At 37.9% G+C, this 26,067-nt stretch overlaps 1 protein-coding gene across 6 annotated transcripts in view; it reads left to right on the top strand.

Annotated features, from left to right (window-relative positions):
- Positions 1–26,067, top strand: part of foxp2 (forkhead box P2) — a 798,642-nt gene that overhangs the window by 620,281 nt on the left and 152,294 nt on the right. For all 6 annotated transcript variants that reach the window (XM_060839811.1, XM_060839807.1, XM_060839808.1 and 3 more), the window contains one exon: positions 1,779–1,868. In XM_060839811.1, the coding sequence (XP_060695794.1) occupies positions 1,779–1,868 (90 nt within the window). The remainder of the gene's footprint in view (positions 1–1,778; positions 1,869–26,067) is intronic.

The raw sequence follows: 26,067 nt of genomic DNA, 5'->3' as shown, positions 1-26,067 counted from the left end.
TCAAATTGAATGATGTAACAAAATATAATAAATATTACTGAATATGATCTGTATGAAATTTAACTTTCCCCAGAATGTGCTGTTTGAAAAAAAGTGATGCAACAGTAAAGTGATTGTTTTGCAAAAGTCTCCAAATGTTAGGAATATGCTTAGCAAATTGTTACCAGAGCTTTCTATGGCTAGACAAATCAATGTTGTTAGGAGATGGTGCTGCTGCACTCAGTTTGTTTACTTTGGTTTTGTGCGTCTGCCTGCCTTCTCAAAAAACTTGCTTGGAGCCAGACTGTAGCAGCCCTCTCTGTCTTTTCATAATTGATCAGGGGATGACTGGCTTCCCTGAGGGTTAAGACGTGGCAACTTTTTTGTTTGCTCAGCATCTCAATGCAGTAGTTCAAACATTGTTCACACCAGCTGGCAGTGTAATGCCATATGCACATCCTGTCAAAGCAACTGTTGTCATGGATACTAGAAAGTACTAGAAAACCAACCCCTTGATTCTAATCAAAAATGTGCTTTACCCCATCAGAGGTGAATCGGATGTTTTTTTGAAAGCAGATTGATCAAGTGAATCTTTACTCTGTGCACCTAAATTTTTTATCACACATCATGTGCTAACGATTTTGTTTTTGATGACTCCATGGATCTCTACCGACCAAGACATTTTTCGGGAGTCTGTTGCAAGGAGTTTTTGATGGGTAGTACCTGTTCATTGCTTATATTGTCAGTAGGTTGATTCTTATTAAAGCGCCCAACTTAACATTAAGCTTTCACTTTTTTTTGCATAATCATTTGGTGGTATCGCAACAATTTACACCTTTGAGTGCTGGCATCTTTTTGTGTTTGTGGCCAAATGTTTTTGCTAACATTTGTTTAGTACTGCCAACAGCATCAAATAAATATATAATTTCCAGCTGTATTTTTTGCACACCTGGATACAGCCCGGAAAATTAAATCATTGTGCTTTAGTGTGATCATTCTACTTATACTTATCTCTCAGAATACTTGTATTTAAAATTGCATGTGGCATAAAAGGATATAAAATTCCATTTTATCTGAAAACATATACGTAATCATTGATGACAAGCTCCAGTAAAATAATCAACTGTGTTTTAAATTGTTGCAACATCCCTTCTTTTTCATCATTAAAATGAAGACCCTAGTTTTTCATATTGTAAGCATTTTCCCTGCCTGCAATCTACAGTACAGGATCCGCGTTAATCCACTTCCAAGATATCTGATGTTGATTTGTCAATTTTAATTACAGCTTCCAGTAACATTTGAAGTCTTGCGCTTCTGCACCAAAATGATATTATGAATATGCAAATCTATGGTAATAAGAGGGGGAGGGGGTCATTTCTGTTGAACACACACACAGTGGATGAATCCCTAGCGGAAATAAGTCTATTGATGCAGTTTACATCAGTTTGTAATGTACTATAAGATTTGCTCTTCCTGTAGTGTTCTACAGAAACTCTTGACTGCATATGTTGCAGTTTCCTGGTCAGCTTCAGGTTTAAAAAAGAAACTTGTATCAAGAAATATTTGAATGTGTTCTAAAAGCATAGGGAAACTAACTGATGTAGTAATAACTGATGACTGTATAACGTGAAAATAAACATTGAAGGGAAAAGTACTGGCTGTTGTAGAAAAAGGTGGATTGAAACACAAAGTAGTTTCACTTTATGTTCATCCAAAATTACTGTGACATTAGTCAGAAAATTGAGATCACAGCTTAAGGAAACAAACTTTATGAATAATAATGTTTTTTTGGCTTGCAGGCACTACAAGCAGCAAGACAGCTTCTTCTTCAGCAGCAAACCAGTGGTCTGAAATCTCCAAAGGGAAACGACAAACAGCGAACATTACAGGTCAGCAGGCTATTACTGATCTATTGTAACAGCAATAATTGAAAATCTTCAGAAACTTGAGTACTGTTTTAAAAGTGAATATTATGTTCCAGTGCACGCACACAAATGGTAAAATAGGATTCATACAATTGGCTCTGCATATGATTTCTTCAAATAGATTATGATATATAGCATTATTTTTAAGACTCCATTTGTTTAAGTTACTACCATGCAGTACTTAAGGTGGAGAAAGGCTGCTTGCTAAATGATTTAACATTTGCATGCTACAATTAAATGATAAAACAACATTCTGTTGTCAAGCAATAATAACATGAATGACTAGCTCTAAATATCTTTGGTGCACAACATGCTTAATAAGTATGTATAAGATGATAAACAAAAACAACTGCCATTTACTACACATTCATTACCAGGCTGAGAGCAGACCTGCTACGTCTGGACTAATGCCCACTGATGATTACACCTGCTGTTTGAGTTTTGACCTCTAAAAGTGGGGTAGACAATCTTTGCTTACTCATCACAGCAGATCTGTAGCAGTCCCTTCAACTGTTAAAATAACATTAACCCTGGGATCAAGTGGAAGAACGCTGGGTGAATTACATATACAGGGCCCACACTATGAAACTATCTTTGCAGGTTCTACAAAAGCATGTTTACAATGATTTGCATTAAGTGTGGAAGACATTTCCATTTGTATTATTTAAAAGAGGAAATCATAACTAATCCGATTATGTTGTTACATAGAGTTGTACAGGGAACTGGTAGTGGTACATACTGCATTTCTTGATTCATGCTCAAGTTGAATCATTTTTCTTGTTTACTTGTAAAGACAGGAACTTTAGTGACCCTGCAAAACACCAATCAAAACATTCCTTTGTGTTGTTTTGCATCAAGACAAGAACAGAAAGAAATGTTCACTATCTTGCCGAAATGTGGTCCATTCCCCTTATTATGACAATTTCCTCAACTTGTTCTGTTTTAAATTATATCAGCAATTAGCATATTTTCAACCTTATTTTTAGGTTTAAATTGCAGTGTGAGTGTGTGCTCTCCTCTCAGCTAATTAGTGCTATCAAGGAACAGTAGGTTAGCTCATTAGTACCATGTGCATTTAATTAGAGAAGAGAAAATTGGAGTTAACTCATAGTTAATATTTTCACAGAGTGCTACAATGCCAACACCTTCATTTGGAGTCACACCCCTGCATAACTAATTACGGTCTAGTGGATTATAGGATGTGTGTTTAGTGAGAACTCCAAACTGTTGACAGAATTGTTTAGTGAAATGAGTAGAATAATTTCTGCCACTAAAATTGCAGTATAAAGTATGTAATTTGCTCGATCACTGTTCTTGAATTAACATCACTTGTTAAGCATTAAGCAAAACTAGAGCTATACAAAAACAAAATAATTGCACTTTTCAAAATATAAAATAACTAATATAATTTGCTTCAAAAACATTGATTGATGGACCTTACCAGATAACTGGTGTCAAGAGTGTGGTGCTGGGAAAGCACAGCCTGTCAGGCAGCATCTGAGGAGCAGGAGATTCGACGTTGCTGGCATAAACCCTCCATCATTCCTGCACTACACTCTCGACTCTGATCTCCAGTGTCTGCAGTCTTCATTTTCTCCCAAATAACTGTTGTGCCAGGATATTTGGGCAATTAGTCAGCTTATTTGGTTTAGTGCAAAGGCATTGTAATTGCAAATAAAACATCAGCTAGAGTTGCATGATGGCGTGGTTCATTTATCCAATTATTACCTGAGGCATGCAGATCAGACTCTTCCTAGCCTTGCTGATTAAGAAGTGCCTACACTGAGTTAGAAAAACTCAATGACTCACCAGTTGACATGTACATCTGATCCTCGGGGTCACAGGTTTAAAGGCGAATTATTTGAAGAGGAATTGATACAATCACCACCATCGATAGCAACAACTTGTTTTTATGTAGCACATTTAGCATTGCAAAGTGTTCCAAAGCACTTCACAGGAGCATCAAAGCGATATGTGACATCAAGCCGTAAGAAGGAGATATTAAGGTACATGACAAAATGCTTGTTCAAACAGAGAGGTTTTGAAGATTGAGAGGCGGAGATGTTCAAAAAGGAGATTCCAGAGATTAATGTCTCAGCAAATTAAGGTACTGTTGCCAGTGATGGGTTGATTGAAATTGTGAATTGAAGGCCTGCATCGGAGGAACACATGGGAGGTCATTCAGTTTAGAGAGAAGGCGTAGGGAGACAATGGAAAGATTTGAAAACAAGAATGAGAATTTTGTACCTTAAGTCTTGCTTAAGCAGGAGCCATCGTAGGTCATTGAGGACAGTGTGAAGTATGAACAGGTGGCTAGCACATGGGCAGCACAGTATTGAATGTCTTCATATTTACAAGAGTGCATTTGATTAGTCAAACAAATGAGTGTTTCAACAGCTAATGAACTTAAATGGGGACAATATTAGGGAGGTGGAAATAAGCATTTTTTGCAATAGTGTGTACTGTAGTTGGAACATTATATTGGGATCAAATACACCGCAAAGGCTGTAAATGGTGTGATTCAGTTTTAGACATTAGCCATTGAGAGAAATGGGATTGATGGCTAACCAGTGGAATTTGTGATATGACCCAAAAGCAATGGTTTCTATTTTCTCAATATTTACTTGGAGGACATTTCCACACTGCCTGTACTTAATGTTGAGCAGAAAGTTAGAATGTTTTTCAGAGCAATGGAGGTGTCAAGAATTGTGGTAATGAAATAGAGCTGGGCATCATCAGCATACGTGTGGAAAATAGTGCTGTGTGTTTTTGGATGTTGCTATAGTCATAAATAACAATACATATATCTGACAACAAAATTGAACTCTGTTATAAAGTACTCATGATTGGACATCTTGTTAACAATCTATTTTCATACTTGCATGAAAATCATTATTCTTAAAATGGTACTTGCAGGTTCTAATGTGTTAAATTTCCAATTTATGGCTAAGTCCAATTTCCCAGTTCCTGAGAAGGTCTAACCTTACCTTGCAGGAAGAATATTCTATGCCTGTGAAATATTTAGCACTTGTCTGTTAATTTCAGTTCACTGCTGAAATTATCTTGTCTCTCCATAAGCTCTTGCTCCATTCTTTGTGAGTGGCAGAACTTCACAATAGATCTTGTTTCAAGTCTTAATATATTAAGGAAATCTCTCAGTAATTATAGTAAGGCAATTGTACAGTATAATTACATATTTGCTGTAGTCTGTAACTTAATTCTTCATGTGAACAGTAAAAGAAAAAACAACCATCACTATCAAAGAATTTAAGCTAACACTTTGGAAATAGCTTTGAAACATTCCAGGAGACAAAAGAATTGTTTGTATATCTTGCCATATGTGAGTCTACAATAATCTTAACTGCTTTTTCCAAGAAATGTTTTCCTATTAGGAATTTTAAACAGACAAGTTTCTTCTTAAGTTACTGCGAGATCTTTTCTGATTTGTACAGATGCAGTATTTATATCCCAGGAAGAAGTTATCTGGACATCCCGCATTTTGAATATCCCACGACTCAAACTTTACAAGGAATTGTCAGTCATGCACAGTTAGAATCAATCCAATGATGTCATGTAAAATTACATTCTTCTTCCCTCCAGTCTGTAACCAGTAAAATGGACAACACTGTAGCAAAATAAGCTTGACACAGAAACTTGAACTGCATTCAGCTTTTTGAAACTGTTTAGTTATCTATGAATGGACTTAGAGGAATAGCCACTAAACCAGGACAGAAATATTTTTACCAGAGTCACACTGAAATTACGTAAACCTTGGTGTGAAAGCTTTGCAAACTTCCAGTATGTAAAATGAGCCAATTTGCTCTGTAGTTGTAGACTATCTATAGTGGTAGTAGGATCATATGAGTTATAGTTATTGTAGAATGTGTGAGTCTAATGACATATGCATGAACTTGCACTCTATCTTCAAAACATGCATTGTTATCTTTTTATTTAACCAGTTTATCAGTCACACATACTGTTCATTGTTTTGTACATATTTCATTTTTATCACTGAAAGATCAATTCCTCAAAAAGTGAAATTTGACAAATCAGTGAATTGTCTCAACATGTTAATTGCAAAAATCATTCTGTAGCACTTAAGATGAATGTATTTTACTGTTATACCTGAAGTCAAAATACATCTGACTTCTGTCAAGATACATCTGACTTCTTCAAAACACCCTTAGACTGTGACTTTCCATTTTGACGCTGAAGTATGGTATCAGGCATGACTGACGATGTCACACCCACCAATTCCGGTGTGAATTATGTCACTTGATCAGAAGCTTCATACCTCATTATCATTGCAAGTGAGAGCTTGTATAAGTTACTCGTTGATTCATGTGATGTGTAAGATGAAAGTTATCACCACTGGCAAAGAATCTACTGGCACATTTAAAGGCCAGCTAATGCAAGCCAGAAATATTCCCAAGTGGTGGTTGTCTCAGAGATGCTCTGAAGTTGAAGCTGGCTCCCAGACTCACTGACACAACTTTCCAGACGCTGCTGGACAAGGTCACTGAGAGATGAGAAATCCTTTTCTCAGGTGACTCCACCAATAGGTCATCTCAACAGACACATGCAGCTTGGGTTGATATTGCAGCACAGGTCAATGCAGTTGATCCATACCTAAGGACTAGGAAAACAGAGCAGAGACGACCAAGACAGGGGACTTGCCTCATATCCAGATCCTTAGTTCTGTTTGAGGAAAGTACCACTGAGCTGGCTGGGGAAGACCAGGGTCAATTCTGTGGTGATGGGGGCATACCAACTGGCCAGAATTTAGGAGGCAGCACTGTGGACTGCTCTTCTCAGATGTGCATGAGCACGTTGTTCTGCATAAGCTAACACATATCTTTACCAGCCAGTTCTCCGTCTTCTGTAGCACTAGTGCATGCAGGACTTGACATGGCAAAAGAGGCCTTGGCCTGAGCCTCTCTCCACCAGAACCACATTTGAGGAGGAGGAGAACTATCTCAGAGGCCAAGATATTCAACAGGCAGAGTAGTTAAAGTAGACACAAGGACAAGCTCAGTTGAGCACATCTGTGAAGGAAGAAATGCCAGAGGACTCTGACACTCAATGCTAGCAGAAACCAGGCAACCTCTTTTAAATCTCTTCACCCAGATTCTTGGCTGTAAGGGAAATAGCCATTTCACATCGGCTGGTGAGATTATTTAAGAATCCTCAAACATTACCAAGGAAGAATACGGGATGGTTCACATTTCAGTCAGGGCCATTGTAGAACAGACCGTGGCTGTCATGAAGAGAAGGTTCTGATGCCTGGCCTGGTTAGGTGGTGTAATGCAGTATATTCTCACATAATGTCCCACATCATAGTGTTATGCTATGCTGTTTACCAAAGGGTAGATATTGTAGCAAAGGAGAAGATACAGGAGTGAGAGGAAACCTCTGAAAAGGAAGATGAGGATGAGGATCTTGAAATGGGCCACAATACAGTCAACAAGATGGAAATGTGTCAGTAGTTTGCAGTCAGAGTGGCTAGATAGAACCTCATGGCCACCTGTTTCCAGGATGATAGAACTGGGTTAACATTTTTCTTGTTCCTGTTATTTTATAATCCCAGTGGCTTGAGTCCTGTACTTGCTATATGCTACATTCCTCAAGGATTGAATTGTATTTGTGTCTTTGATTTAGCTTAACATTTAAAATGTCGATTTGTCCTTATAAATGTGGGTCTGATATCCCATCTCTGAAAGAACTAAAATGTATATGAAAACATTTCCCTGGACCAATGATAGCACTAAAGCAGCTGTGTTATAGTGAGCACTTTCAGTCCACTTAGATGCTTGTATTAGAATGGTCCTTGCACCAAAGACACGTGAGTCACATCAGGGTGAATGCTACCAAGTAGTCCTCCATCCCGTGACTACTCATTATGTTCCTTTCATTCTCACTGTCCCTGCATATCTGTGATGAGCCCTTGTAATCTTATACTCTTGTAATGCCTGAGCATCCTCACTGATAATGCTTCCAATAGTATGGACTGTGAAGTGTTGATCTGGTTCTTTCATTTGGATCTGCAAAGATGGTAAATTAACATGCAAGTAATCCATTCATGATTTATATCCTTAAGTGTGGCATCTTCCCTGGATATCCAGTGCAGAACTACACTTTCTAGCTTTTTTTTGTCACAAATAATTTGAACACTGAGTAATTGGAATCCTTTTCCGTTCACAAAGACTGTTGATTCAAGATCAGATGCTCCCGATTGCTATGTGGGTACAATTGATTACATCCTCCATTTGTAGTGAACCAATAATGATTGAAAATCATAACGCAATTGTTGCTTCACTGGCATTGTTCAGGGAAAGTGAGTTGAATAAGTAATATTTTGCACATCATGCTTTAATGACATCTCAGATGCACTTCTGAATTGACAACTATGAAATGCTTCAGGCATCCTCAGTCATCCCCTGAAACAATCCATAGGCAAAGAGATTGTGGGCAACAATACACTCAGAGCTACCAGGATGATATTACCACCCAGTCCTTATGACAACAAGTCTTCATCCAGCAACTAGCATAGATATGGCATGATGACTCATGATGTCCTGAGTCATCTTCTGGAGTGGCACTCAGTCATTTGTAGATATTTCATCTCAGCCTGCAGGTTCCATTCCACAAAAAAGCTCTTCACCTTCCCGATGACTCATGTTCTGTTATTTTTCCTTATGAAAGCTATGTGGCCACTGTTGATGGCTGCTGCTTCTGTTGCTGTGTTGCAAATGGAGTCATCTCTGCTGGAGTCTTTTTTTTGTATTTAGTCAGAACACAACAAAAACTACTAGATTGACCTTTGCCTCACTTCCTCAATTTTTAGCAGAATTGTGAAAACAATGAAAGAAAGTACACAACTTTGGTTAAGTTATATTTCACTCCAACAAACTTGCCCATTGAGCTGGAGGAATACCTTTACAGAGGGTCGTGATACATCTGCTTGTTGGTTGAGAAGACAGGAGCTTTGCTGGGGCTTGAGAAACATGGTAATACTTAGCTTAAAGCACGTCAATATCCCTTCCACTGCACATTGGTCATCCGATTCTCATGTAAGGTTGCCCAATACGACCTTGACATGAGACAGATCCCAGATAGCCCTGTCAACCCAACTAGCAGAGTCATGTCCTAGTAATTTTTGTCTTCTATATGAAGCCACAATCTCACAGCTTGCAAGATGCCAATCAAGTCACAATATAGCCTCGCTGAGTCCTTCATGAGGTGAGGTCAGAATTGAATAGTATGAGCAAATTAAATAATTTTTGATGAACCTATTTGGACACGTTATGCCACACATCTGTGGAAGATAGGACATGATTCTGGATTTTCTGCTTTAGAGGTACTGACATAAGCAATACTCAGCAAAACCTTTTTTGATGTTCTGAGGAAGGGCTTTAAGCCACTTGAAGACAAATTAAACCAAATTAAACTATACCAGCCCCTTAAAGGAGCATTGTAACTAAAAGTTAGAATTAATAAAATTGAAGTTAAAATGTCTATTGCAGGTTAATAATGCATTCCAGTCCTGAGATTCCCATCAACCGTGCAAGCTCTTGAGAATGCCAATGGACAACCATAATTTGACATTCTGCTTAACTGTGAATAGAAGGCAGATCTATAACTTTGTACAATCACTGGCCTCTTGATTACTGGAGTAACACTTTAGTCGTCCTCGTGTTCTAGCACATGGCATCAAGATAACATTTGACCAACTGAGGCATTGAAGAACACAAGGAAAATTAAACTTGATGGGAAACAAGGCGTGGGAGGGGGAAGCATTCCACTGATTGGAGTCATGCCTAACATAAAAGAAAATGGCTGTTGGAGGTCAATCATTTCTGTTCTTGGGCACCTCTGCAAGAATTCTTCAGGGTTGTGTCCTTAACGCAACCATCTTAAGCTGCTCCATCAATGACCTTCACTCTATCATAAGTTCAGCAGTGGGGATGTTTGCTGATGGTTGCACAATGCTCAGTACTATTTGTGACTGCTCAGATACTGGAGCAATCAATCCATGTCAAAATGCAGCAAGAGCTAGATAATACTCAGAGGCTGGCTGACAAGTGGCAAGTAACTTTCACTCCATATAAGTGGCAATGATCATCTTCAGTCATAGAGAACCTAATCATTTCCCCTTGACATTCAGCAGGATTATTATTGCTAAATTCTTTCACTGTCAATATCCTGGGAGCTATCATAAATCAAAAATTGAACTGGATGAGCCATATAACTAGACTCGAGAGTGTGGTGCTAGAAAAGCACAGCCGGTCAGGCAGCATCCGAGGAGCAGGAGAATTGCAGCACCACACTCTGGATGTTGATCTCCAGCATCTGCAGTCCTCGCTTTCTCCGAGCCATGTAATTACTTTGACTACAAAAGCAGATTAGAAGATAGAAATCCTGAATTGGGGGTGGCCTTTCAAGTCTGAGCGGTGGAGAGGTCTTGCCAAAATGGCATCAGTTGGGTCAGGTACCACAATATAGCAAACAACATTACAACAAATCCCACAGCACATAACAAGATTTTACATCCAATAGCTTAAAGTGAGAAGGCGCAAGTGGGGCAGTGTATACTCCCTGTATCTTGATTGAACAGTTTATTGGGCAGGGGAGATTAATTCTTACAAGCGAGTTAATTATTAAAATGAAAATACATGTGTGTAGGCTTCTACCACTTGATGGCAAGAAAGTGATCTTGTCATCAAGGCAGTGAGGACCTGAACTGCACATGTTGATCTCAATGACAAGAATCAGATTTTTCAATTCTCTCCTAGTTAAGTCATCACATTCACCAATACTCTTGACACCGGAGAAGAAAATTCCACCTTTAAAATTTAATTTTTCAACTTACCAGTTTTTGTATTATGCGATAACTTAGAGAAACATATACACATTGTGGAATTACCAGTAAAATCTCAATTTTACAATCCAGTTTTTAAAATATTAATCCAGAATGTGTTTGGGAAAGTTGGTGATTTTCTGTGAATCAAACTACCAGGTGATGCCAGTGTCATTTTGATATTGTTATAGGAATATTAAATTATATGGCTTCAGTATGCAATGAAAGCCTATGTTACCAATCTAGTAACATTATGATAGGTAAATATGTCTTAAACGTGCTATTGTAGAGAATGTACTTTTGATTGAAAAAATGAAAACTTAGCAACCAATTATACCACACCTGTGAGCAACTAGTGATTCAACTAATCAGTGTAATTGTGCAGCAATGCATATGCAGTTGAAGTCTGGACAGCAAAAACATAAGAATTAAGAAGATGAGTAAGCTGTTCTATCCATCAAGTCTGTTCAATGTTCGTTAAAATGATAGTTGATTTTCTGCCTCAACTCCATTTTTCGAGCCTTCAAATATCTTTGATTCTATTAATTGCAAAAGCTTAACCATCTCAATATTTAATCTATTCACTATCTATGCATGGAGGGGTAAAAAGTATCAAAACAATTGTGAAAACATGTTTTGCTGATGAGCATTCAGGTTCACCAGCTTTTGTATGAAGGACTGTGGGTATAGTTCTTTTGGAGAGTGAGGCTCCCAAATATTCAGCATGGCACCCACTCATAGGAGCCATCATCATGTTGTTAACAGCTTTGAGGACACAGTGGGAGGTCTAGAAAATGCTACACAACTTAAAGGCTGTAAAGGTAAGGCTTGAATATTGCTGTAAATTAACAGTAGAGGATGTATAAAGTAGTAGTTAGGAATTACAAATGACACATGGAATTGTTAGCATGAATGTAGCATGTAAGGTAGTAGAAGTAAAAATTACAGGGTTATCTAAATTATATTATTCATGTCATGAGAGAGGATTTGCTGCTTTATAGAATTTTTAGAATAAAAATCATTCACTTTAAACATATTTTACTGCCTCAGCTCTTTTTCAATTGTGAAAGAATGAAAATGTCCTTGATGGATTAAAAAAAAAACGATCAACATTAAATGCAGTGTTGACCTTCACATCTTAATGGTGTCCTGCCTGTATGGACAAAGTGATGCACCATGGTTGCAACCTTCCTGAGACTACTCATTCATTGCTCTGCTATGTCCAAGTAGGTGATTGTATGGTACTTTTGCTGACTGAGTTAACACCTGGTGAAAGCTGTGCATTTGTTACATTTCCTGCATTTGTGGTCTGTCTTTCACATCACCTCACGTGCAAGAAGCCCAACAATGACTGCGACATACGTGCTCTCTGACAAAACACATTTTGCGCTCAATTCACCTTTCACTGTTGTGCTAAACTTCAAGATCTGATGTTATCCTAAAAGAAATTGCTCACCTTTTCAAGTTTACTACAGAATGCTTCATGACTTCGCCATTAATAACCTGAGCAATGTCTCAATAAGCAAAACTCCGATTTTTAATCCAACCTTCTGCTTGTGTCCATCAATTTAGAAATGAAAAGCCTTGCGGCAGAACAACAAATATTGATGAATAAATCAGCAATATTTTCTTTCAATGTTGTTCTTTTTTTCAAAATCTGGCACAGGGGAAATAATTTCCCAAGGTGATTTATCTCCATAAATTTCTGTCCTTTTTCCTTATTCCAAACTTGTGTTATATAAATAAGTTGTGAAAAGCAAGTATTTTTCTTGATACAGTTATGGGATGTGGGCATCACTGGCAAGGTCACCAATTATTGCCCATCCCTAATTAAGACTGAACTGAGTAGCTTGCTGGACCATTACAGTTGGAGCTTTCAAAACGCATGTATGCTGAATTGTAAATCTGCATGCTACAACACTGAAATAATGGCCCAGCTCTTCCTACATTACAGACTATTAATGTGGTAATAACATTCAACACCATTACTCCAAATAAATGGACAAAAACGTCTAGAGTCCACACATATATAAAATAACACAGAAATACAGATTTGTTGTCAGTAATTTTACCCTCCTGCAAAGGGTGCATTGCTGAGATTCCACCCCAAGAAATTAATTTAAATTGAAAGGAGCTTCTGTCTGAAGCTTTAATCTCATTGTTAGAACTTCTTGAAAAATGTTACACCTTGAGGTACAACTAAGTTTTTAATGCCATTGTAACTTCATTTTAAATACATGAAAAGCTAAGATTATATTTCTGGAATGTCACATTTCTCCCTAATAAAAGAAAACAAAAAAAAATTGTCTTTTTTTTTAAGCTTGTTCAATTGCCTTTTAGTTTCTATTTTAGTCCAGCCAGTGTAATTTATTTCACTATCTGAAAGTTTAAATTAAAAGTGAAAATTACAAAATGCTTTTAATTTCATAATTTGCTGTGTATGAATATTTCAATGTGATTGATTCTTATCTACTTGTATACATCGCTGCTGCTAAAAGATCCCTTTGACTTGGCTCCAGATTTGAACTGACTTTGGGAAAGAGGAAAACGATACCATGGAGATCATTATAACTTTATGGGCAGCTGTTTTGAAGATTAACACCTTCATTAACCTCACTTTTGGACTCTATCCCGTTGAATATTTATGCTGAGTATAGAGAAGTGAAACAGAAATGAATAAGATCACCAGTTTACTGACAAAAAGCTGGGACATATTGTCTTTTGTAGCAATAGCAGTGTTCAGGTGCTGAGAGAATGGACTTGATGGCATTGGTAATGTGAATTCCCTCCACGTGTGTAAATAGTGCACTGTTACTACGAGTGATGTTGGTGATGGTATTTTTGTTCAGATTTTGTATTAAGAAATATTACTTTATTTCAGAATAATGACACATTACTTAACACAGTAAAATGCAAATAAATTGTGAAAAAAATAAATATTTTTAGTCAAAGTCACCAGTCCACCAGTAACCTGATTTTTAAATAACTTTATTTTAAAAATATACTTTACAGGACAATTTATTAGTTTAATTGACCAATTTCTTAATAAACTATATGACTTTTATACTATTTTTATAATTGTGCCTAACAAAAATCAATTTAATTTTTAGAGCTCCCTTGAAGACCCACAAATTGGAACTATTAGCAAAAACTCCAGGGCCATAACTCATTTTGTTGATGGGTCCAATTTTGAGTTTTTAAAAAAGCTGTCATAAAAGATCAAATGAATTCAATTCACTGGATTTAAACCAAGCTTCAAATTCCTTTATCTTTTGAATGAGATTAATACTGTTGTGCTGAAAATCAACAGGGAAACCAAGTGGAGACTGTAAACCAGTATCTTATAATGAAATCTCAGTTTCAAGGGTGTGTTCTGGCATTAACATTCTAATATCTGCCAATTCTGCCACTGTTCTGATCTGTCTAATATCCCGCTAACAGTGTGGGACAAGGCAGCACCCTGAATTCAAAACATTGGGAGATACCCCAGAGAATACTGTTCATGAGTTTTTGAGAAAGACTCAGCTGAAACAAAGTGTACATGGTAAAAAAGGCCATGAGGTGGAAGAAGAGCACAGTTAGTTATGTGGCTGCTAGCAATGCCTGTGCTCTTTTGGGGGATCCAGTGCACTGACATTAGACAGCTACGTTATGCCACTATGGCTATAACAGATGTAAGGGAAGGAAGTGTTAGATATGATATTAGGTTTGGTGTGCAGGAATATAGGGAAAAGGCAGGGAATTGGTATTATGGAATAGCATTGATACAGGCCAAATGGGCTGAATGGCTGTCTGTGCTGTAAAATTCTGTGATCCCAACTCCAATGTGTCAGTTGCCTGTTTGTTATTGCATCTTTCTTTGCTATGATGAAGCTCAGGGCTGAAACATGAAGAGGTTTAGCAAAACTTGATCTCTACTTCCCAAATGATTTGTAGCCTAGAGTCAGCTCCTCTTAGCCACAAGCGGGAAAAATCATCAAGGTCTACTGATATGGTTAGTCACTTAATAATAGCTATATGCAGTGGACAGTCATGCCTGCTTATCCCCATATTGCCAAAGATGGGAAGGAAGTAACATTTATGCCCCCAAATGTTAATTTGGTCATGTAAACAATATATCTCAATACCTAATGGATGGATTCTGGTTGCAAAAATAGCCCAGCCTAAGGCCTACAGATTAGTTTCTTGTGGAGATGCTTTTCCAGATCCTACCATCTTTTTAAAAGTCCATTGGCAGTAAGTGTTGATTTTTTTTCAGAACGTGCGTATTGTTTTATTTAGAATATTAATTGCCTTTTAGACCATTGGCTCCCCCCTTCGTAACTGGATCCTTGACTTCCCCACAAGTTTGCATACTCAACCCCCTACTATGCTCCTTATGCAGTCATGAGTATGTGGCCACATCCCACTCCAACTCCATTTACAAGTTTGCTGATGACATCATCATTGTTGATCGAATCTCAAACAAGCAACAATAAGACAGAATACAGGAAAGAGAATGAATGCTTGGCAGCATGGTGAAAAGACAACAATCTATCCAACAACAACAGCAAAACAGAGGAGCAGGTAATTGACTTCAGGATGCAGGGTGAAGGCATGCCCCTGCCTACATCAATGCTGCTGAGGTGGAGATGGTCAAGACCATCAAGTTCCTGTGAGTGATGATCACCAACAATCTCCTGGTCCACCCATATCAACATAACAGTCAGAAAAGCACAGTAATGTCTCTACTTCCTCAGGAAGCTAAGGAAATTTAGCATTTCCACAAAGACTTTACCATAGAAAGCATCCTATCTGGATGCATCACAGCATGATGGTAACTGCAGTTCCCAAAACTGAAAGAAACTACAGGGGCTTGTGAACATAGCCCAATCCATTGTGCAAGCCAGTTTTCCATTCATTGACTCCATCTGTACTTCCCCCTGTCTTTGGAAAGTAACCAACTTAATCAAAGACCTCTCCCATCCTGGTGATACTCTATTTCACTGTCTTCCATTGGGCAGAAGATACAAAGGTTTGAATACATGTACAAACAGATTCAAGAACAGCTTCTTCCCTGCTGGTATCAGACTTTTGCATGGACCTCTTGAATGTCAATTCTGATTTCTCTCTGTGGCTGTAACACAGTACTTTACACTGTTCTGCTACCCTGATGCACTAAGTTACAATCTGCCTGTATAGCATGCAAAACAACACTTTTCACTGTATCTTGGTACAAGTGACAACAATAAATCAAACTCAGACTGTTAGGAGTTATCTCAGTGCAGTGTGGCAAGTTGGCATACCTGTCAAAACCTTGAATACAGATATTTTCTTAGATGTGGATTGCACCTGAAGTCTACTCAATAAGATGGAAGTCCTTTAATAAAATGTTTTTTTTCAGCTTTGAAGTGATGAAGCATGAACTGGGCTGAGAAAACTTCCAAAGAAGAGCTGCATAATTGTAGCTGTTAGGTTGACTCTGTGCGGTGGTATGAGAGGACTCAACTAAGTGCTCTCTACACTTGTATCACAACAGTAGTGAAATGTTATATTTGAAAACTTCAAAACCAGCCATACTCATTAATCTTAATACATGCTGACTGCATGCTGATATATTATTGATCCAAGTTATCTCCTCAAAATGTTATTGGTAGGATTGCTTTTTCACCCACTTCATTTCCATATTTTGTTGTTATGTATTATTTATATACAAACAGCTATTCTGTAAATTAGCAGCCGGTATGGATTCATCACCTTTATGTTCCATAAATACATTTAAGGCAATGCAGTGAAGAACATTCATAAAAAGGCTTCAAACATAGATCTGGAGATCTTTAAAAAAAAGTTAAGAATTACCTGCCGCTGTAGGAATTCCATAATGCATGGAGCCTTTACTTCACCTGCAGATTCTTTCAAAAAGTGACCTCACAATCTGATCTCTAGTAAGTGAAAAATGATTCAAAGCTGATTTCAATGTATTGCACATTTGAATTAAGCTGCAATTCACTTTGGGGAGAAACACTTTCGGCCAACAGTAAGTGGCACTCAGGACAAAAGTGGTAAAAAGTTAGCTATATGAAGCTTCCAGACTTTTTTTTTAATCACCATCTATATGACCATCTATGATCTTCAAAAAAAAAGCTTTCTATACTTTTGTCTATACTTTTTGAGTTATTTAGTTTCTCGCATTTCAATTCTGTTTTTAGGTATATTTTGTTTCTTTGATCTGTCAGTGGCTTGCACATGGTTTAGGAAGGCCTAAAGCACAAAACACAGGGGAATTTGTACCAGACAGAATTCATGTTCAGTAGCACATGCACTCCAGTTTTCAGTTTTATGACATTTTTAACCCTGTGATAGGATTTTTGGAGTTTTGTTGTAACCACTTTCCATTTTAAGTTAAGCTTGTAAATACCGTGATATCCCATAAAGTTCCAGAGTTAGAAATTAAGATAAAACGTGAAAGGAAGTTACTATGTTGAGAATAGACTTGAATATTGTGTGCTGTGAGCCATTAGAGTTGATTTTTGAGACAGTGGATATAAAAAGCTGCAAGTAAAATAGTCAACATTGTTTCATTTACAAAAGAACGAGATAAGAACATGTATTATGATTTCACTGTAAAAAGGAAAAGCATTAAGTTGAAATATTGTTCATAAGTAAAGTCATTAAGAATTTAAGCATTGAAATAAATCAGAAGGATTGGATCAAAAAAAATTAATTTTAAGTAGGCTGAGCATTTAATCAGTTCTATCACTGGTATCCTTTGTCCATTAGAATCATACTGTTTTTACTTAAGTTCTATTTGCCAATCTTATTACAACCTGCAAAGCAACCACTAAGTTAAGCATAAAAATTCTACTGTATGCTTTAAAATTAAGATTTTATCTAAATATCTGAATCATCAGTGGAGTATGATGAAATCATGAATAAATAATGTTCACAGTCCAGTTGTTATAACAGCTTACTATAGTTGTTCAGTAAAATTAAAATGTGAAAGTTAAAATGTTGTGTGGGTTTGAATGTTAAATCATTATAAGCAAGTAATGCTTGCAGCTTGGATTTTTCCTTTGAAGCTGTAGTACTGCATAATTATTAATGTAACGTGCTAGAATGAATATAAGACACCCTATCAGAGTCAAACTACTGAAGTATATATTTTTTATGTCTATGATGAGAAACCAGAAAACATTGAGGTGATTATTGTGTAATGATTCTGAAGGGGCCAGTATTGGAGACTGCATTAGGTACTGCTCAATCTGATGATGTCACATAGCCTTGGATAGAGAATTAATGAGTTGAGCTTAAATCCTGATGGTGTTCAGCATGTCATCTGTTGGTCCTGATGGTTTTAGTAAATCTAACTAACTAGTTTGTGTAACTTGTGCACAGTACAACCATGCAATAAAACTGCATCTTGATGTTAAGACAGGTTCCTCTTCTTATTAAGGCTCACTAATTGTTTGTCTACTCTACCCCATCCATTGCCTGTTTGGTTCCACAAACAGATGACAGTAATCCCTCCCAGGCGGAAGCAGGGTGTCATTAACATGCTATCATTCGCTGCTTGCCGAAAAGTACCTGTGTGCATCTTGGTTCCACAAAATATTATTTTAGATTTAACCTTTACAGACCCTTACCCATTTAACTTCCAAGTTTCACTGATCAGGGTGATGCAGATTTCATCCAATGTACCTTCAGAAATGTGCAGGAGTGCTGTACACGTCATTGGAAACTGATTTTGCATCAATGAATGAGGCACGAGGTAGACACTGAAGCTGCCCAGCAGAAATACCATGCTGAATTTTAATAAAACTGATACAGGTTAAACTCAAATCACCTCAAGTTTACCTCAGCTACTACTGCGCATGTACAGAGTATCTGTTAATGCTCATTTTAAACTTGGAAATCCACGTTTCACAATACTGGATACTTTAATTTAACCTCTTGAATATTGAACTAAACAAACATTGGGCACAAAAGTTAAATGCAGACATTTGTGTTCTGTGAAGGGTCTACACTGGCTGTTGTTGGCTGCAGCTATTTTATATGTGTGAGTTGAGGCTGAAAATCAGTCAATATCAAAGCTGTTGCACAATCTGTCCAGTGGGCTTAATATGTATAAGTTTGACGTAAATAATTTATCTGTTGCTAACTACGTTCAGAATTTGTACAGGAAGAAATTAGAGCTAACAGGAGTCTGCAAACTAAAAGCTGCTCCGTTCTATCTGATCTAAAAGCAATACGAGGCTAATTAGCACACTAGTTTCAATAGATGTATAAGGCTAAAACTGTAATGTAATTTAGTAGAAACATTTTCAATCCAGGAAAAATGTTGCTGAACATTTTATTATAATTCCAGTGTCTTCTACTTTTTCAATTAAAGTACAATAATCGGAATCTTCTGAGAAGTGGCATTTAGGCTCAATTTATCACTCCCACTGCTACTTATTTCAGTTAGGATTAAGCTTTGCATTTCTGGCTAGGACTTCTGATCTAAAATTCTTCAGAAGTGTATTCTGTACCTGAAATCCAACTGGTCACTCATAGTGTAAAATAGTCTGAGGAAGCCAAACCATGTCCCCATTTTGCTACATTAGATATCATGTTCTGTTAAAATGTCAGAGGCTTGTGTGAATTGTACTCTTTCTGGGTCTACAAGAGTTAATGCTAAGGAGTGCCATAAGCACCACCATGATCATGTCATATAGGCTAGTGGGCAGAACAGCTCAGAATCCAATCACGTGGCACCTAATATCTGGTTGACGCCCTCAAAGTCTGTGTAACAATATTTATCAAATCGATGTAACATGTTACCAGCTGCAAACTTGTAATGAACAATAGTTTGTTACCTGCAAGATACTTTTCTGGTTAGACCAGAAAGGGTTTGTGTTACCCACACTAGACCAGGCAGGCCCTGTTATTTCCGACACTTCATGAGAATAGGGAGGGCAACCTTCCTGAGAATCAATCATCAATATCTCATTCCAGCTCCCTCCCATCTCACTGCTAGCAGTACATACCCCCTTCCTCTCAGATGACAATGTTCAACCTCTCCCTCACCCCTGACAATGTTGGACAACCTCTCCCTCTTCCACTTCCTCACCCCCTCACACCTTGAATATGTTCAGTCCTAACATTGTCCACACTTTCAAAATCAGCTGAACAGAAATCAGATGTACCCCGAAAGTGATTTGGGAGAACTGTGTTACATGGCAGTGAGTATAGTCAGGAGTTGGATTGGGGATTGAAGATGACCCTATCTACAGTTCAGGAGAAAGTGAGGAGATGTGTGTGCTCTTTAGATGCAGCGCATGCTGCCTTTGATTCCAGAAGGGATGTGGGAAGTGCTTGGTCAATGCTGCCTATGGTTCGGGGCAGGTGATCACTGTCCAGGCAATGGGGTTTGGAGGAAGCATGACTATTACAGTATGTGGTGTGAACATAAAAGGTGGGGGAGAACGATCATTGCTGGAAGTACTGGAATGATTTAGTGCTGCAGCTGAATTGCGTAGATTATGCTGCTCAGCAGGCTTTATAACCCGGAATGAAAAACTATTTCAGGCAAACAAAGTCCGCATGGATCGGACCAGTTGGAGTGATCTTCAGGCAGGGTAAAAGCTGCATTCAAAGTTTAAAGTTCCACGGGTGTTTTACAATTTTACTTGTATTAAGAAAAAAATGATAGTGATCTTGAATTTCCCTGACCCATTTTAACTATTATTTCTTCTGTGTTTATGACCTGCCTCTCATGACTTTAAACCAGAAAATATTTTATTTTGTTAGGTGCATTAGTCAGGGGTAAATATAGGGTAGGAGAATTGGTGGGTTACTCTTCAGAAGGGCAGTGTGGACTTGTTGGGCCAAAGGGCCAGTTCCCATGCTGTAGATAATCTAATCTAATCTATGTATAATTACCAATATCCTTATTTATAGGACACATTATCACGTGTTATCATGTTAAAATCATACACAAGAAATGTAACAATATTTTAGGAATGCTTCAGTACACTTCAGTAATTATTTAATTTCTGGCACAATGTAGAACATCAAACAAAAGTCAGTACCTGTATGACACATTGTTCACCTTTAAACAACTTATTCGATTGCACATACTAGAAATGTATGCAGAGTTTTTTAAAGTTAAAAGTTGAAAAATCTCTGCTGATATTAATGAAGAAAATTTTAAACATTTGTTTAATATTGTTATGTCTACTATTTCAATAAGCATGTTAACCCTTTATCCATGCAAGCTATCTACTGTCATTTCCAAACTATTGACTTTCTAAGATATCCTTGAGTCACGTGGAGGTAGACAGCTAACTAACTGTCAGTTTTTCCAGCACATTCACCATTGATAGCAACACCTTAGATTCTGAAACTGTATCAATTTAGTACTTTACATTTAAATTGTTTCCTTAAAATATATTTTGTTCTTTATCAGGGCTGTTAATCCCACAGCAGAAAACATTATGTCATGTTTCATTTTTCTTAATATCCATGTTAGTTCATGTGATGTAAATTACTTCTGTGAATCCTTTCCCCTTCAACGTTGTGCTGGACCAGTACTGGGGGAGAATAGCTCTGTGCAGTCCCAGTGCAATCCTTGACATTATGTATGGTGTAAAATGTGAAGGTAAAAATGCTCAAGCTGTTTAAAATACTTTGATTCACATTTTGGAAAAATAGTTAGTGTGGTTTGGAATAGTTGAAACATTACTAAAGTAAGCACACATGCAGATAGTCAAATGCTCTGTAGAACAGAGTTAATGACAATGTCATGCTAAGGAAGGCAACAAATTAAAAATCTTTAGGTTAAGATTTTGTTATCAGTGGTGAAGTGACAGTGTGTTCAAAGCTGACTTTGAAAGAAACACAGCACAAACATCTAACAATCTCTGTGATGTGGATCTCACCTTCTTGACCTCTATTTCATTCTAGCCCCAATTGTAGGGGATTTGTGGCACCAGCAATAATGATTTAATCAAGTAGACAAACTAGCCAGTTAAATTGAAGAATTCTCAGAGATAATAAACAAAAATAGTCCAAATAGAATTTATTGCTCACTGTTTTTATAGTTTTAAAGGAAGTGAAATAAAACTTATGGCATAGGCTTAAGAAAAAAAACTGAAATATCATAAACTTTAAAGAAAGACTTATTATTTTAAAATCTACATAATATTTAACATAGAATAGAGAAATTTAGTATTCCACAAATGTAGCATTCATTTTTTTTCAGGTCTGAAGAATTTGTATAGAAGCAATTATGACTTTTAATACTGCTTAAAAACTCAATTAGACCTCATGCAACAAGTTGTAACTTCTTAAAGGTCAGCAGGTCTAACAACATAAAAACTGGAAGATTATGTCAACTCAGTGGTTTCTAATTGTTTTCCCTATGTGAGAGTTTCAAAATTCCACCCTATGGGCAAATGGGAAGTCACTGACAACAAATTATGGATTTTCACATTTAACCGTGCATATGTGGAAACCAGAAGCTGCTGGTAGTTTCCAAGATCAATGACTATGAACACTGATAGTTTTGCCATCATCACAGCCTCACAAAACTGTTCCATAAAGCTGGATGTACAGTTTTATGGAACAGTTTGCAGTTTGATTTGTTGGGACCACATCAAAATGTTTCGCTGAAGTTTTTGTCAATAGATTCAATGGGTTTTATAAATCTATAGAAAAGTTTCATTTTAGAAGGAGCAGCTTTATAAAATGCCTTTCATGATTTTATGATTTTCTTGATCCTTCTTCCAGGTAAAACCAAGAGTTTGTCTCTTTTCAATTTAAAGGAATATGAAAAGAAAGCTAACAAAACCCCTATTCGTAAGCTCCATCCCAGCATTTAAATTTTCATCGGGTCTTCCATTTGTTCTACTGTGTTCGTTTTCCAGGTGTCCTTAAATAAAGTCTTTTCATGCAGTTTCCTGAAAAATAATTGTCCATTGTGAGGGGAGCATTACATTTAAACACTTTACACAGCTCATTGTTAAAGGTAGATGTGTGAAGATGCAATCAAGCATTTATTTATTGTTTGCAAACACTTAAAAATATTTCAGCACAAAAGGAGACCATTCAGCTCATCATCCCTGTTAGAATAAAGTTATCCAGTTTTACCACTTCCAAATCTTTCATTCATTGGAAATGAAGACCAGAAGTGAATGTGTCATCAAAATGTTACACTATAACACAAAGTCAAAATAACTCCCAATATTCACAATTGTCTTTATAAATCAAAAAAAGCTTTAATTTTGTATTTTATTCGATCAGCCGTTTTTTTTTGTATTTGTAAATCTTGGATTTTAAATAATCAACTAGCTACCTATTCCAGGTGTCCAGTCACATTTGCACTTGACAAACAAGCTACAGAGTGGCAACAAGGCATTTTGATGTAGCTCGTCAGACTCAACGAAGCACAATGGGAGTGAGAGGTTGAGGGGGGGAAGCGTTGCAATCACAGAAAAGTTGGCGTGCGAGGTGACAGTGGCCAGGATTGGTTTTGGCCTTAAAGCAGGAGGAACGCTCAGTAATTCACAATGTAGCTTTGCTGAGCTCCTTTTTCATGACCCATTAGGGCCTATACTAACTTGAAAACTGGGATTTTTAAAATTCTATAACCAATTTTCTTTCTAATCAACCTGTTCAGAGATGGTATTACACACCTCTGGAGCAGGTGGGACTTGAACTGGGACCTCCCAATCAGGGGAAAGGACATTACCACTGTACCACAAGAGTGTCCCATTTTGTGATTCTTGCATTGTAGAGGTGTCTGATTTCCATCCTAAAAAGACCTATTATCTGATTCAGCCAAGCATTGAATTCCCAGGGTGAGGTGTGAATGACAGTCCTTGACAGCAAGGGTGCATTCAACTGAGTGTGGCATCAAGGAGCCCTTACAAAACTGGAATTAATTGGATCAGGGGACAAACTCTCCACTGGTTAGAGTCATACCTGGCACACAGGGAGATAATTGTGGTTATTGGAGGTCAATCATTTCAGCTCCAGGGCATCAGTGCAGGAGTTTCTCAGGGTAGTGCCCTCAGCCTAACCATCCCTCCATCATAAGTCCAGAGATGGGGATGTTCGCTGATGATTATGCAATGTTTAGTATTATTTGTAACTGTTTACATCCAGGAGCAGTCCATTTCGGCATCTAAATGCAGTAACAGCATACAATATCCAGACTTTGGCTGCCATATGGCAAGTTACATTTGCATCACACAAATACCAGGCAATAACCATTTCCAAGACCATCTATCCACCTCCCCTTTACATTCAATAGCGTTGCCATCACTGAATTCCCATTATCAACATATTGGAGTTACTATTGACCAGAAACTCAACTGGACTTAACACATAAACACATTGACTACGAGTGCAGGTCAGGGGCTAGGAATACTGTGATAAGTAATTATCTCCTGACTCCCCTGTAAGGTACGAGTCAGGAGTCTGATGAATACTCTCCACTTGCCTGGGTGGGTGCATTTCTGACAACACTGAAGAAGCATGACACTATTCTGAGCAAAGTAGCCTGCTTGATTGGCATTCCATTCACAAACATCGACTCCCTCCACTACCAATTAGCAGCAATGTATACAATATACAAGATGCACTGCAGACATTCACCAAAGACCCTTAGGAATCACCTTTCAAACGCATGACTACTTCCATCTAGAAGACGCCTCAGGCGACTCTCTACGTGGAGTTTGCTCATTCTCCCCGTGTCTGCCTGGGTTTCCTCTGGGTGCTCCGGTTTCCTCCGACAATCCAAAAATGTGCAGGTTAGGTGAATTGGCCATGCTAAATTGCCCGTAGTGTTTGGTGAAGGGGTAAAATGTAGGAGTACGGGTCTGGGTGGTATACGCTTCGGAGGGTTGTTGTGGACTTGTTGGGCCAAAGGGCCTGTTTCCACACTGTAAGTAATCTAATCTAATCTAATCTAATCTAACCCAGGCAGCAGATACATGGGAACATCACCAACTGTAAGTCCCCCTCCAAGCCACTCACCATCCTGACTTGGAAATGTAACACATTCCCTCACTATCACTGGGTCAAAATCCTAGAATGCTCTCCCTAGGGCATTGAAGGTCAACTTACAACATGTGGACTGCAGGAGTTCAAGAAGGCAGCTCCATCACCTTCTCAAAGGGGCAGCGAGGATGGACACAAAATGCTGGCCAGCCAGCAACACCTATATCCATTGAGTGAATTTTTTTAAAAAAATCAGATATAAGCTTCTCTTAAAATGTAACCATGCTGAATTAGGCAGTAAGACAACTGACCGTATTTTAAGGTGTTACTGGAAAGGTCTGTCAAAATCAACTTGGTAAGTGCAGAGTCGATTCCAGCTGGGTGCTGAGCACAATAGTGAATTGTGAGTGTAGGTTGTATATCAGCTTAATCATTATTCTGTTTGTTGATTCAATTACCATGTTCTTAGTACATCATGAGTGTCATGGTAGTAGCAGTGAAAATGTGATACAAAGTCAGTACTAGTTCATGTTTAAATGCATGTTAATTAATCTGTTCTTCTCAGGATACAAAATTTACACAGCTGACTACATACACAGGGAAGAAAAAAAGAAAATTGAGGCACTTTGCTTTCAATATATAAGACCACATTGGTAACTGTTCCAAAAATGACATGAATAGATAAAGAAAACAGAGGTGGAGCGGTGGCTCAGTGGTTAGCACTGATGCCTCACAGTGCCAGGGACCTGGTTACGGCTCCAGCCTCGGGTGACTATCTGTGTGGAGTTTGCACGTTCTCCCTGTGTCTGCGTGGGTTTCCGCCAGGTGCTCTGGTTTCCTCCCGAAGACCAAAAATGTACAGGAATAGGATAGAGGGATGGGTCTGGAGAGGATGCTCTTTGGAAGGTTGGTGTGGACCTGTTAAGCTGAATCGCATCTTTACACCCTGTAGGGATTTTATATATTTTCTGTAATCAAAAAGATTAATTGAGTCACCTGAAGTACAATAATCCAAGAAAGTGGAGGTTACTCCTTCAGTTAAGTAAAGCCCTATTAAGTGTACTCAGGGCTGTCTAGAACACCACACCATGGGAAGAATATATAGGCCTAGGAGGGAGTCCAGAATAAGTTTACTAGAATGCTATGAAGGGTTACTGTGAGGAAAGGTTACATAAACTATGGTTGTATTCCATGAAATTGAGAGAGTTAGGGGGTGATATGATAGAAGCTTTCAGGTTCTAGAGGAAACAGAGAAAAGGAAAATATTTCTGGTGGTTGGGGTGTCCAAAATTAATCTAAGCACTGGGTCCAGACTTTTCAAAAGTGAGGTTAGGAACAACTTCT

Source organism: Hemiscyllium ocellatum, chromosome 19 (assembly GCF_020745735.1).
Source record: "Hemiscyllium ocellatum isolate sHemOce1 chromosome 19, sHemOce1.pat.X.cur, whole genome shotgun sequence".
In the NCBI taxonomy this organism is placed as follows: domain Eukaryota; kingdom Metazoa; phylum Chordata; class Chondrichthyes; order Orectolobiformes; family Hemiscylliidae; genus Hemiscyllium; species Hemiscyllium ocellatum.
This window is presented reverse-complemented; position numbering and strand designations above follow the sequence as displayed.